This window comes from Octopus bimaculoides, chromosome 10, assembly GCF_046866305.1.
Source record: "Octopus bimaculoides isolate indiv1 chromosome 10, ASM4686630v1, whole genome shotgun sequence".
Taxonomy (NCBI): domain Eukaryota; kingdom Metazoa; phylum Mollusca; class Cephalopoda; order Octopoda; family Octopodidae; genus Octopus; species Octopus bimaculoides.
Window position 1 is genome coordinate 66314248 of NC_142937.1, and position 13612 is coordinate 66327859.

The following is a 13612-nucleotide window of genomic DNA, read 5'->3' on the forward strand; positions in this document are numbered from 1 at the left end:
ACTCAGGCAAAGCATACAGGCTATGGAGTGAAATGCTTGTGATCCTGAGATACCTTTAGATAATATGGAAAGATTTTCAACATCATGACAGATTAGAAAGCTTGCAAAACCTCTGAGTTGCTCCTGCAGTTTCTGTGAGGAGCAAAGCATCTCTGAAATTTATTTCACTTTTGTTTCACACAAATTAAATCATCATCATCCTCGTCATTTTTTTTTTTTTTTTTTTTTTTACTGATAGTTACCCATAATCAGTACTAAATCAACTTTTGTTTGCAATAAATTTCAAGGTTTCCTCTCAGAACAGAGGCAAAATAAAAATGAAGAGAAAGAAAGAACCCTCAAAAGTTCCAGCAGTAATTTCAGGAGAAAAACGTTTCCCTTTACACTGAACTTCATGGTTCTCCTAAATGATTTTCACACAAATTTATCCAAAGTATTATCATTATAAACATTTTTATGGGTAGTATCACTATTACTTTCATTCAAATCTTTCTACTAGAGCCTTGTTCTTTTTCAAGATTCAATAGTTTTTTAATCAGCAAGGGACAGATAAAAAATATGAGTAGGAGATAGAGTAGGGTGAGGAAATAATTCAATTTTAAAATGCAAAAATAAATGGTTTAATGATAGGAGACACATGTATTCAAGGAGAGCAACTGACAGAGAAACAGAGAAAATGATACAAGAAATATTAAACACACATATGTATAGGAATAAAAAAGAATGAGATATCATTAGCCATTTACACAGATTTACACACATACACACAGATTTTTGCATATATAGAGCAGCTTCACTTTGGAGGTAAAGCATGGCTGGTCAACTTGAAGATATCACATTCCAAAGCATATAATATTAACAGAACAGGGAAGGGGGGGGAGGAAAAATTAACATACACAAATCATAATATTCATTTCTAATATAGGTACAAGGCCACAAATTTATAGGAGAAGGAACAGTCATTTATATTGATACACCATTCCTTGCCAAGTACTTAACTGGAACCTTATTTTATCATTCAAAGAAGGTTCAAAGGCAAAGTCAACTTCGGTGGGATGTGAAATCAAATCATAAAAAGGAACATGCCTCTGTACAGCTAAAACAGAGTCCAACACTGTACCAAATCTGCCAACTCACAGCCCTTGACAACTGCTGAGGATACAGAGAATGAGGAAACACTATTTTCTGAGAGAAACAGCAAACAGCACACACACAAAAAAAGCAACAAAAACAATGATCTTAATTTTGATTTTTTACATTGGTTCATAAGAAGACAGGAGGTAAGTTTGTGTGGCATTCATGCCCTTCTCAAGGTTAGTAGCATTATAAGCAGGTTATATAATATCTAAAATATAATGTCTAATAAATTAAAACTGAAAAACAACTGGTTTTAATATATATATGCTGATATATACATATGCATTTGTGAATGCATACACATACATACATATGTAGTATATATATATATGTATACATGTAGTATGTGCATATATAAACTATATAGATACATATATATGTGTGTGTATGTATAATGACACAACACTCATACAAATGTACAGATATGCATAATGCTTCTAATTACTCTTTTGGGCCACTCCTAGATCATCTTCATATGTAAATGATCAGGTGACCTAACACCATTGCATTACTAGAGCATATTTTAATAATCACATAAACACATAACAGAATCTGTACCTCACCCACCTCCTATACATGCTTGTACACACACACACACATGCAGGTTTTTATACAGCTGACAGTGTTTGATTTGTTATACCCCACCCCACCTCACCTCATAAATCTTAAAAGAACATTGACCTTAAATTGACTGCTAACATAGGCAGAAGGCTTTCATCAATGGAGAAGAATAAAATGAGATTGTGCTATAATATTCATGCTCTTCATGCGAGAATCATTATTGATACATATGAAGAAAGGAATTGGTTAGAATCAGAAAATGAAATAGAGTGGCATACTTGCCTTGCATGGAGAGTGACTCTGTTCTTTGGTGATTGACAGAAATATAGTCATAACATTTAAGTTCTACAATTGGCAGAACAAGGCTAGAAATTAAAGAGGCAGGGGCATAATGATTTCAATTCACACACATACACACACCATTACTTAACTAGAACTTTGTTTCATGAAGCCTGGAAGGATAAAAAATGAAGTTGACCACGGCAGGATTTGAACTCAAAATATAAAGGGATGTAACTAACTATGACAAGGCATTTAGTCCATTGCTCTACCGACTCTGGCAGTCCATTCTCCTTGAATTAAGGTCATACTATCAAAAGGAAGCAAAACAATACAATATTGATCTTCAGGTTTATGTTCTTATATACAAGCACAAAAAGTGCACTGAGGAAAAGAATAAAAGAAAAACAGGGAAAAGAAACAAAATGTTTAAAAAAAATTGTTCCATCCCAAAAAGGAAAAACACATAACCAACCCTCGAATCCAATTTGGATTCCTCAAACCCAGAAAATGACAAAGATCATAGGAAAAAGTAAATAAATAAAATTTTGTAAAAAATAAATCTCTAGCAAAATGTTTTTCAGGTTTTTTTTTTGATGGAAAAAACCAAAATTTTGCTTGTCTTCCACAGCTGCATATATAACCTGAATTCATTGTGATTATGTGCTCACTATGTATGGCAGAGTAAGAGCGTGTGTGTGTGTGTGTGTGTGTGTGTGTGTATGTGTGTGTGTGTATGTGTGTGTGTGTGTATAAACATGTATGTAATAAATCACAAGTATTGTCAGTCATCACCTTCCCTTTCCCTCTCTTGCTTTCCCTCTCTCTTCATTTCTCTCTCTCTCTCTCTTCTGTCTACTTCTCAATGATGGCCAAAAAACCACCAAATCAACTTGGTTAACTTCTCTACAGTTGGTCCTGCAAAGAAAGAAAAAAGTACAAAAGCAATAATAAATGTATGATTTACACAAAGCCAGCAATTTTGAAGGAAAGTGGTAGTTAAAACCATTGACCTCAGTACATGACTGGTACTTAATTTTATCGAATCCACCCCACTCCCAGAGAGATGAAAGGCATGAATTGATTTTAATAGTACTTGAACTCAGAACCTAAGAAGCTGAAACAAATATTACATGTTGGTGTTTCCAGCCTGAAGAGCTTGTCTTGAAAAAGCAATGCTCCACCCCACCCACACCTCACCTCCATAGTACTGCCATACCAAGGACTTCTGGAAGTTGTCTAGGTCTTTGACCTGAAAGTACCCCAAAAGAGACCACTCAGGCTGTTCCTATCAATGTCCAAAATCAGTCCCAGGCCATCACCTCGCATACTCTCAACTAACTTCCAACAGAAATCTTGAGTTATTTTCCCTGCTAACCAGCTTTGTCCAGCTGGTACAATGCTATGAGCACCTAGCAACAGTAGTAGTAGTAGTAGTAGTAGTAGTAGTAGTAGTAGTAGTAGTAGTAGTAGTAGTAGTAGTAGTAGTAGTAGTAGTAGTAATTTCATTTTATTGACCTCAAAGGTCCAATATGTTGCAAAAATACAAAAGCAAAATACAAAGGAAAACAGTAAACAAAATTCAGTGTAGATTTGCAGAAAGTAAAAGAATGAGATCAACAATAATAAAGAAATGCTATCTATCATGTTTTTATTGTTATTGTGTATGAATAATAAGAATATGCTTCCCAACCACATGGTTCTTGGTTCAATCCCACTGCACAGCACATTGGGCAAGTGTCTTCTATGATAGCCTCAGGCCAACCAAAGCCTTGTGAGTGGATTAGGTAGACAGAAACTGAAAGAAGCTCATCGTGTATATATAAATGTGTGTGCGTGTGTCTTTTGTGTCTGTGTTTGTCCACCACCATATGACAACTGGTGTGCTTACATTCCTGTAACTTAGAGGTTCAGCAAAAAGAGGCCAATTGAATAAATACCAGGTTTTAAAAAAAATTAAGTACTCAGGTTTGATTTATACAATTAAAATTCTTCCAGGCAGTGCCACAGCATGGCTACAGTCTAATGACTTAAACAAGTAAAAGATAAACGATTAAAGAAATGGTAAGTAGCCACACAGGGCAGTTTGGGAAGAAGGATACAGTGTCCTGACAGTTAACAACTGACACAGGTAGTTTAGCCCATGCTTCAACAATCCTGAGCATGAAAAATGTTACTAAAGGTAATGGGGGCTGCACTGTATTTTCACTTTATAAGCATAAAGATAATTGATGAGCAGCTGAAAAAGGTCAGTCTTAGTGATGCTAATACACCTTCAAAAAATGGAGTTCATCCAACCACAAAGCTAGGTGGAGAGCAGTACCTACCCTATTACTCTCGTCTCCCTCTTCAAATGGTAGTTCAACAAGGTGATGAATGCTTGGCCTGAGAGGAAACATTCTGTCTTCAAGCCTTTTAACTATCTCCTCGCGAAATTTTGTCACAAACTTCAGACAGAGGGTAGTGGCTCAATGTTCATGACTCGGCTGATAGATAGATCTGTCCCATATGTGCTAACAGCTCTTTGATATAAATTCACTGGCCAACAATAGACAGGCAATGAACAAATGTGTTGTCAGCCAGCACACAACACAGGTAAATTCAATTTTTAGCAGCTCCAACACAGCCATGCCTTGAGAGTTTGTCCTAAACAGTTTGTCCTAAACAGTTTGTCCTAAACAGTTTGTCCTAAACAGTCTTGCAGCACTGCCAGGCCAAGCATTTTCAGAAATTGTCTTTAATCCTTCACATGAATATTCTCCAGTGGTGACATATCTAACCCTCTTAGACTAAGCTTCTGTGTCTAACTTTACCTACCACCTGGGCTCCTGAGCAAAAAGAACATAAATAGCTGCATATACAGCTCAAGAGTAACAACTGCAGGCAAACTAATGGCCAGAATCATAAAAAATTCAGAATAATAATAATAATAAACCTATCTCTCAACTACTGTATTTGTTCACCCAAATCACTACTTTTCTCATCTTTTTCACAAGTTTGTCCAAATCATGCTCATTGTCTGCATAATTGTAAACTCTTCATCTGAAGAATAGATATCATCAATAATTTCCTCAACTGCAAAGAGTCTAGGCCTAGCTCATTTACCAGATGAAGTGCTGGGTTTGTTATATGCTCATTTCATTGCAGAAATTTTTTTTTTTTCTTTTTCTCGATTAAAAACAAAAGAAAACCACAGCTATGGAGGACACCATTAACAATGAGTCATAAACATACTTGACTCATCGTGTATATATAAATGTGTGTGCGTGTGTCTTTTGTGTCTGTGTTTGTCCACCACCATACTCAACAACACTCATAATGACTTCCTGGTTACTGACAGTCATCACCTCTACTAACCTGTACAATGTGAAAGTTGATTTTCCACCAACCACTGTAAGCAGCTGGCAATATTTCAGAGCTCTAGATTGTTTCAATGTGCACCTGACCCAGAACAGCAGTTTGGTGAAAGAGATGAGCTATAGAAAGATGTGCTACACAAACAGCAACCACACCGATTAATTACTGTTGTTATCATCCAGAAATCTCAAAAAGATGTGTTAACCTCTATACATGGCTTGTGCATCATTAGACACAGCATATTGAGACCTTGTGTAGTGAATCCTGTCAGATATAAACCTCCTGACCAGCACAGACATGGCTGGGTGGTTAAAACGCTCACTTCGCAACAGCTTGACTTTGTCTTCAACCACACTGTGTCACAGGTTAGACTTCTAAAGTAATCTCAAGTTATCCAATGCTTTGTGAGTGGCATCTGGCAGGTTGTAAGTGTGTGGAAGTCGAACGTGTGTGCACGTGCAAGCGCCTGTGCGTGTGCGCGCGCGCTTAGCGGTGTAAACTGGTATTTTATAAAAAAAAAAATAAACTAGACCTAGCCATTCAATAAATACAGATCTATAAAACAAGACGAGACTGAAATCGGTATTGAGACCGATACGATCGATTACATTACTTTTAAAGGTAGTGACCTAGCATGACCTCAGTGCAATGACTAAAATCAAGAAAAAAATGTTTTTTAAACCTCTCAGATTAAAGGTTGGATAACCAGTGAATGGAATAGCATTTGTGTAAAACATATTCACTAAGGTATGATCATTTATAGAACTATCGATCGATCCAACGGTGATTGCGAGAAAAGTTTACGAAAAACCATAGAATTCGTAAATTATCAAGGGAAGGAAGCTATGATAAGGGAAGTAACTCTGCTAAAATATAGCCGTCACATTTTTATAATGAAAGCGTTATTTTTGCTTAGATTCAGTTCAGCTGTGATAAAGTAGACAAGTGATCAAAGGCATTCAAGTTATGGTTCTCCTCTCTTCCCAAACATAATTAATACCTTTGGGTTTACATTATTGAATGTCTCCTTCCTTCTTCAAAATGGTAAAGTGCGATTTGACTGCTAGTCAATAGAACCTGACTCAATTATGGGAAGTGTTTTTAAAACTGGTGCTTATTTCTGATATAAAACAAGACGAGACTGAAATCGGTATTGAGACCGATACGACCGATTACATCACTTTTAAAGCTAGTGACCTAGCATGACCTCAGTGCAATGACTAAAATCAAGGGAAAACATTTTTTTAAACCTCTCAGATTCACGGTTGGATAACAAATGAATGGAATAGCATTTGTATAAAACATCATCACTAAGGTATGATAATTTATAGAACTATCGATACCAATCACTAATCTATTACAACTTGCAACTTTCTCCAGAAAGGCCAAGTAGTTATTCTGATGTTAATTACATAAAAAAGAATTAGATACTTCACAGAAAAAATGCTTATGTTCAAGGTTATCTAAAAGCTATATTGCGACAGATTCTAGTATTGATAAATAATAATATTTTATAAGCTTAAAGCTTATAAGCGATCACCATGTATTCACTAACACAAAAACATAAAGATGTGGGTTGAAGTCCCGCACATACAGAAAACCCATTTTTTCCACTGAGGGCTTATATGCCCCAATATTAAACTATTTTCTTTAGTCAATACACGGTGATTGCTTATTGGCTTTGAGCTTATAAAATATTATTATTAATATTTACATAATTGTAAGGCGGTGAGCTGCCAGAAACGTTAGCACGCCGGGCAAAATGCTTAGTGGTATTTCGTCTGTCTTAATGTTCTGAGCTCAAATTCCGCCGAGGTCGACTTTGCCTTTCATCCTTTTGGGATTGATAAATTAAGTACTAGTTGTGTACTGGGTCGATCTAATTGACTGACCCCTGCCTCCTCCAAAATTTCGAGCCTTGTGCCTAGAGTAGAAATGAATATTTATAGAATTGTAAAACTCAGCACTGTTTATCAAATCATTACAGAAAACACACTTGCTTTTTGATAAAAACAACTCTAATATTGGTATTTCTTCAAATGTGCCTATGGTAATCAATGTCTTTACAAGAGTGTTTATACATCATTCCAGTTGTACCAACTGTTATTGTTGCTGTATTATCAGGAAAAAAGTATATACACACATATGCATGCATATGTGAATGTGCATACTTTTTTTCTTTTTTTTTGTTCATATACGAAAATCCAAGATCTAATTAGTGACTCACCTGGATTAACTGTCCTCAATGGCATATTTATTCTTTAGCTCTGCCACTATCGCATTCAGCTCACTGATTCGCAGGGCGTCTAGTAGTTCTGCAATTCTATTGGAATTATCCCTGTTGTTATCCCTCCACAGAACTAAGAGGGTAAAAATTTGCTTGAAAGAGTCAGAAGGATGGTCAAGTTGGATTCTTTCAATGTCAGCTTGTTGTAAGCCCAACTGGAGACCAACTGCAAACCAATCTTTGCCAAGTTTGGCAGCCAAATACCTTAAACCCAGATCACTCAGCAGGCCTGGAAAATATGAAGAAAAGAATTTTTATTTTTAAATAAAATAAAAACAAACTTATAATCATTTCTCTTTTACACTTTTACTTGTTTCAGTCATTTGACTGCGGCCATGCTGGAGCACCGCCTTTTAGTCGAGCAAATCGACCCCAGGACTTATTCTTTGGAAGCCTAGTACTTATTCTATCGGTCTGTTTTGCCGAACCGCTAGGTTACGGGGACGTAAACACACCAGCATCGGTTGTCAAGCGATGGTGGGGGGACAAACACAGACACACAAACACATATACATATATATATATATATATATATATACGACAGGCTTCTTTCAGTTTCCGTCTACCAAATCCACTCACAAGGCTTTGGTCGGCCCGAGGCTATAGTAGAAGACACTTGCCCAAGGTGCCACGCAGTGGGACTGAACCCAGAGCCATGTGGTTGGTAAGCAAGTTACTTACCACACAGCCACTCCTGCGCCTCTGTTAAAATCATTTAAGAATTCATTATTTAATTCTGCTTTTTTCAATTACAGCTTAGTGTATCTGAGTGATAGGCAAAGCAGTGAATACTTTGTAAAAAGTTCTCAGATTCAAATTATACCTATGTCACCTTAGCTTCTTCATCTCTTCCAAAATCGATTAAAAAGGTACCTCATTGATTTTTAAAAGTGATGGGATTTCTCGAGACATTAGATGTGATTGCTAGACTCCCTCTTTCCTGTATACCAGTGCTCACTGCAACCCTTCTCTTCCCCTTTCCCCATTTGCACTCTTGTGAATCCTCTGTACCACTCCACTTACACCCACCTCCTTCAATCTTGAGGGTACATCTTGGCACATCAACATCTCTCTCTCTCTCTCTCTCTCTCTCTCTTTCCCCAACTGCGGTAGCCATGTAACTCCTCCACAGCAAGACACCTGTTTCAGTTCCTCTATGATAGTTTAAGCTTTCACCACCTGGCACAAACACACCTCTCTCAATACTACTTTTCCTCTCAGTTGAGGAGTCTTTCAGTTCTATATTTAAGAGATGAGGAATTATTTACATTATTTACATTTGATGGATATTTGTCCTCATCTTGTTTGTCGTTAACATATTTCGGCTGATATACCCTCCAGCCTTCATCGGGTGTCTTGGGGAAATTTCGAACCTGGGTTCTCATTCCTAAGGTATTTTTTGATGTTGTTATTGTTGTTGCTGTTATTATTATTATTCCTCATGAAATCATTTTAAAATGATACCTATAGATATCATGATCCCATACATCTGACATCTGAATAAACTGAGGCAATTTACAATAAAGTTATTCTACAAAAACACAAAGAAATGCATGCAGTAGATTCATAACTGCAAACCAATGAGCCTTACTTCAATACTTTATATAGGCAAAGATTGCAATTTTAAGCAGTGCTCCTAGCTATTTTCTTCAACTTTGGAGATGGGTGAAAAAAATAGGAGTTATCTTCAGGCCTAAAACTTAGGCTGAATCCCTAACAGTAGAGTGAACTCATTAAACAAGTCCAAGAAGAAGACAAAGGTGAGAAACTAGGTAACAGATAAAGTCTACAACACATGAACAGGAATAGTTCTTCTGTTAGGTTTCCACACAGTTTCTATCAACCAATTTCACTCAGAAAGATTGGACTGATCAAAGGCTATGGTAGACAACACTTACCCAGGGTGTCATTCTGCAGGACTCAATCTGGAACCATGTAGTTGCAAAGTAAACTTCTAAACTACACAGTAATACACAGTTGAGTTGAATGGTTCACAGATGGACCACAAGTCGAGAATGGAAGTAGCAGAGAGAAATGGGAAACAAGATGTATAGTATGAAAATATATTAAAAAAGAAAACAAATTGCAGTTTATTTACCAGTATTGGCAGAAGATCCATCAATATCATCCATGGTTTGCATCAAGATATTGCACCTGTGCATGAAATCAACTGTGGTCTGAATATGCTTTGGTAAGTCTTCTTGGAATTCTAATGAAAAGAAACGGAAGAAAAATTTTCAAATAAGAGAAGAGAATTTAAAAATAGCAATGAGTATCAATCATTATCATCAGTACTATACTAACATCAATAATTTCCCTTCTGAGCTGACAGAATCGTTAATATGCCAGGCAAAATGCTTACCAGCATTTCATCTGTCTTTACGTTCTGAGTTCAGATTTCACTGAGGCCGACTTCACCTTTCATCCGTTTTTGGGGTCAATAAAATAAGTTGATCTAATCGACTTACTCTTCCTGCCAAACTTGCTGGCCTTGTGCCAAAATCTGAAATCAATAATTTCCCTTCTGTCAACAAAGTTTAGTGTAGAGTTTCTCAACCATTTTCTACCTACGGATCCCTTTGATTCCTATTTTACTCTATTGGACCCTTCATAGCCATTTGATGTTTAAAAAAATCCTGTTATATTTTTATAATTAAATATTATTAGGAATTGCATTAAAATAATTGTCGAAATATTTTGTGTACTGCAGGAGTATAACTAATTCATTGCAAATATATTTTAACAACAAAATCTTATATGGACCCCAGAAGGGCCATATGGAACCCAGTTCAGAACTCCTGGTTTAGTGCCATCAACAACAACAACCTTAAGCTGTACAAGACAGAACATTAACTAGATTAACCTAAACCAGTTTAATCTGCATTACCAGCAACAGTGGCTCCTGTAGATGTAAGTTTTTCTCAAAGAAGCCCCTATAAAGTGACTGCTGTTTCACCTACTCATATTAACACTATTTCTGCCACTTTATTATATCATTAAGGATATCTCTTGACCATTAGATTGCATATATATACGTGCATACATACATATATATGGTAGGCTTCTTTCAGTTTCATAGCAAATCTACTCACAAGGCTTTGGTCAGCTCTAGGCTATAGTAAAACACACTTATTCAAGGTGTCCATGCATGTCTATACATGTGTGTGTGTGTATGTATATATATATATATATATATATATATATATATATATATATATATATATATATATATATGAATGTGTGCATGTGTAATTCTTCATCACCATTGTTTAATGTCCCCCTTCCATGCTGGCATGGGTTGGACAGTTTGACAGGAGCTGGCCAGGCAGAAGACTGCAACTGATTTCTGTGTCTCTTTTGACATAGTTTTTATGGCTGAATGCCCTTCCTAACAACAACCACTCCGCAAAGTAGGCTGAGTGCTTTTTACGTGGCACCAACACAGGCGAGGTCAGTTTTGACATGGTTTTTACAGTTGGATGCCCTTCCAAATGCTAACCACTTTACAGTGTGGACTGGATGCTTTTTAAGTGGCACCAGCACTGGCAGGGTCACTAAGTAACTTGCAAGCTAAATAATGTTTGAGAGAGGAAGGGCATTGGAGGAGGATATCTTGTGTCAGGTGATGAAAGGTTTACAGTGTGATGGAGAGACAAAGAGACAGATACAGATGTCTTGCTGTAGAGGAGGTACATGGTTACCCAGTCAGAGAAAGAGAGAGAGACAGTTAACAAGGGAGAGAGACGGAGAGTTAACAAGAAAGAGGGCAGAAACAGGTGTACTGCTGTAAAGGAGATACATGGTTACCTAGCCAGAGGGAAGAGCAAGAGAAGGAGGGAGAGAGTGTGATCAAGAATGAGAGCAGAAACAGATGTGCTGCTGTAGAAGATGTACATGGTTACCCAAGGGGGGGGGGGAGAAAGAGAGAGGGAGAAAGAGTGATCAAGAATGACGGCAGAAAACAGGTGTGCTGCTGTAGAGAAGATACATGGTTACCCAGCCAAGGGGAAAGTAAGGGAAAGAAGAGAGAGAGAGAGGGGGGAAGAGGGGGAGAAGCAAGAGAGTGCAGGAGAGAGAAGGTGGCAAAGTGCCTGGGTATACTCACAAAGAACAGGGATCAGAGCATAGATGGGATGGTAGAGTAAGGACAAGAGAGATAAATGATGGCAGGTGCCAGAGCATACTCCCAAGATTGTTGTTGTTTATTGGCACTCCGTCGCTTACAACGTCGAGGGTTCCAGTTGATCCGATCAACGGAACACCCTGCTCGTGAAATTAACATGCAAGTGGCTGAGCACTCCACAGACACGTGTACCCTTAACGTAGTTCTCGGGGATATTCAGCGTGACACAGTGTGACAAGGCTGACCCTTTGAATTACAGGCACAACAGAAACAGGAAGTAAGAGTGAGAGAAAGTTGTGGTGAAAGAGTACAGCAGGGTTCGCCACCATCCCCTGCCAGAGCCTCGTGGAGCTTTAGGTGTTTTCACTCAATAAACACTCACAAGGCCCGGTCTAGGAATCGAAACTGCGATCCTATGACAGCAAGTCTACTGCCCTAACCACTGGGCCATTGCACCTCCACACTCCCAAGACATAGAGATCATAATATACATGGCAGGGTACTGCCAAGACAGTATGATTGAGTAGGGAGCAGGGGTGGGGAAAGTAATGATACAGTGAGCAGGGTAGTGGGGACAGGAGTGGGGAGTGGGAGATAATCATAGTGTATGAAGAGGAAATGTGAGAAAGAGAGGCAATGCAGTTTGGTTTGTCAGGGTAGGGTGTATTAAAATGTTATTGTTACATGTGGGTAGAACACAATGCTTCTAGAACTCAGTTTCACTGATGTGAGCAGGTCTCCTCTAGAATCTTATATCACCAGACATCTCGGTCCATTGTCATTTCCTTTGTGAGCCCCAACATCCTGAGACTGGACCTCACCATGTCTTCCTGTATATATATATATATATATATATATATATGTATAGCTGTATAATGAAGTCAAACCAAATAGTGACATTTTAAAATCAATTACTACATACATTTCAGGTTTGCATAATATATTATAGAAAATGCAACCTTAGTAAGTTAAAGTGTTTCAAAGACATGAAGAAATCGAGGGAAATCTTTCAATATACATGTATATAAATGCATACGTTTGCATGTATACATGTGTGTGTATATATATATATATATTAATGTATGTTACATGCATGTGTATATCTATGAATTTATGTGCATGTACATGTATGTAGAAATGTGTATGTAAGTTATAATTTAGCATTAAATTTGACAGTAATTGTTATTGTTTTTGGGGACTGTTTAGCTTAATGCTTAAAGCACTCAGCCAGTATCTGAGGGGTATGGGTTTGAGTGCTGTAGCCACCTTCTGACAACTTTTTTCCCATCTTGTAAGGGTAAATAACCAATCTTTCTCTGTTGTCTGTACAACTTTACTGTGTTAGAAATGTACTTTTTTGTCTGCAAAATATCATCATCATCATCATCATTTAACGTCTGTTTTCCATGCTGGCATGGGTTGGACAGTTTTGACTGAAAACAAGTAAGTTGGGGAGCTGCACCAGGTTCCAATCTGATTTGGCATGGTTTCTACAGTTGGATGCCCTTCCTAGTGCCAACCACTCTAAGAGTGCAGTGGGTGCTTTTTACATGCCACCAGCATAGGTGCCAGTTACAAAACACTGGCATCGGCCATGACTGTGATCTCACTTGGCTTGACAGGTTTTCTCAAGCACAGTATATTGCTAAAGGTCATTTGTCACTGCTTCTGTGAGGCCCAAAGTTCTAAGGGTGCTTTTTACATGCCACCAGCACGGTGTGCCAGGTATGCAACTGGTCTTGTAATTTATTGATAGTCCTAACGGACCTGAACAGCACCATTGTTTTTAAATGTTAGCTGACCAATTAGGTTGTAGGATTGATTTTGACTTCACCCCACTACGCATAGGGATATTGAGATTAGGTTTC

General features: G+C 37.6%; 1 protein-coding gene across 4 annotated transcripts in view; it reads right to left on the bottom strand.

Annotated features, from left to right (window-relative positions):
* Positions 1–207: 207 nt before the first annotated feature.
* Positions 208–13612, bottom strand: part of LOC106879762 (malignant fibrous histiocytoma-amplified sequence 1 homolog) — an 82272-nt gene continuing 68867 nt past the window's right edge. For 3 of the 4 annotated variants that reach the window (XM_089358734.1, XM_014929446.3, XM_052971262.2), the window contains 3 exons: positions 9720–9830; positions 7562–7850; positions 208–2895 (listed from right to left, as the gene is read on the bottom strand). In XM_089358734.1, the coding sequence (XP_089214860.1) occupies positions 7567–7850; positions 9720–9830 (395 nt within the window). In that variant the 3' untranslated portion in view covers positions 208–2895; positions 7562–7566. Of the gene's footprint in view, positions 2896–5127; positions 6853–7048; positions 7851–9719; positions 9831–13612 lie in introns of those variants that run through there. The other variant, XR_016243433.1, reaches the window with a different exon arrangement.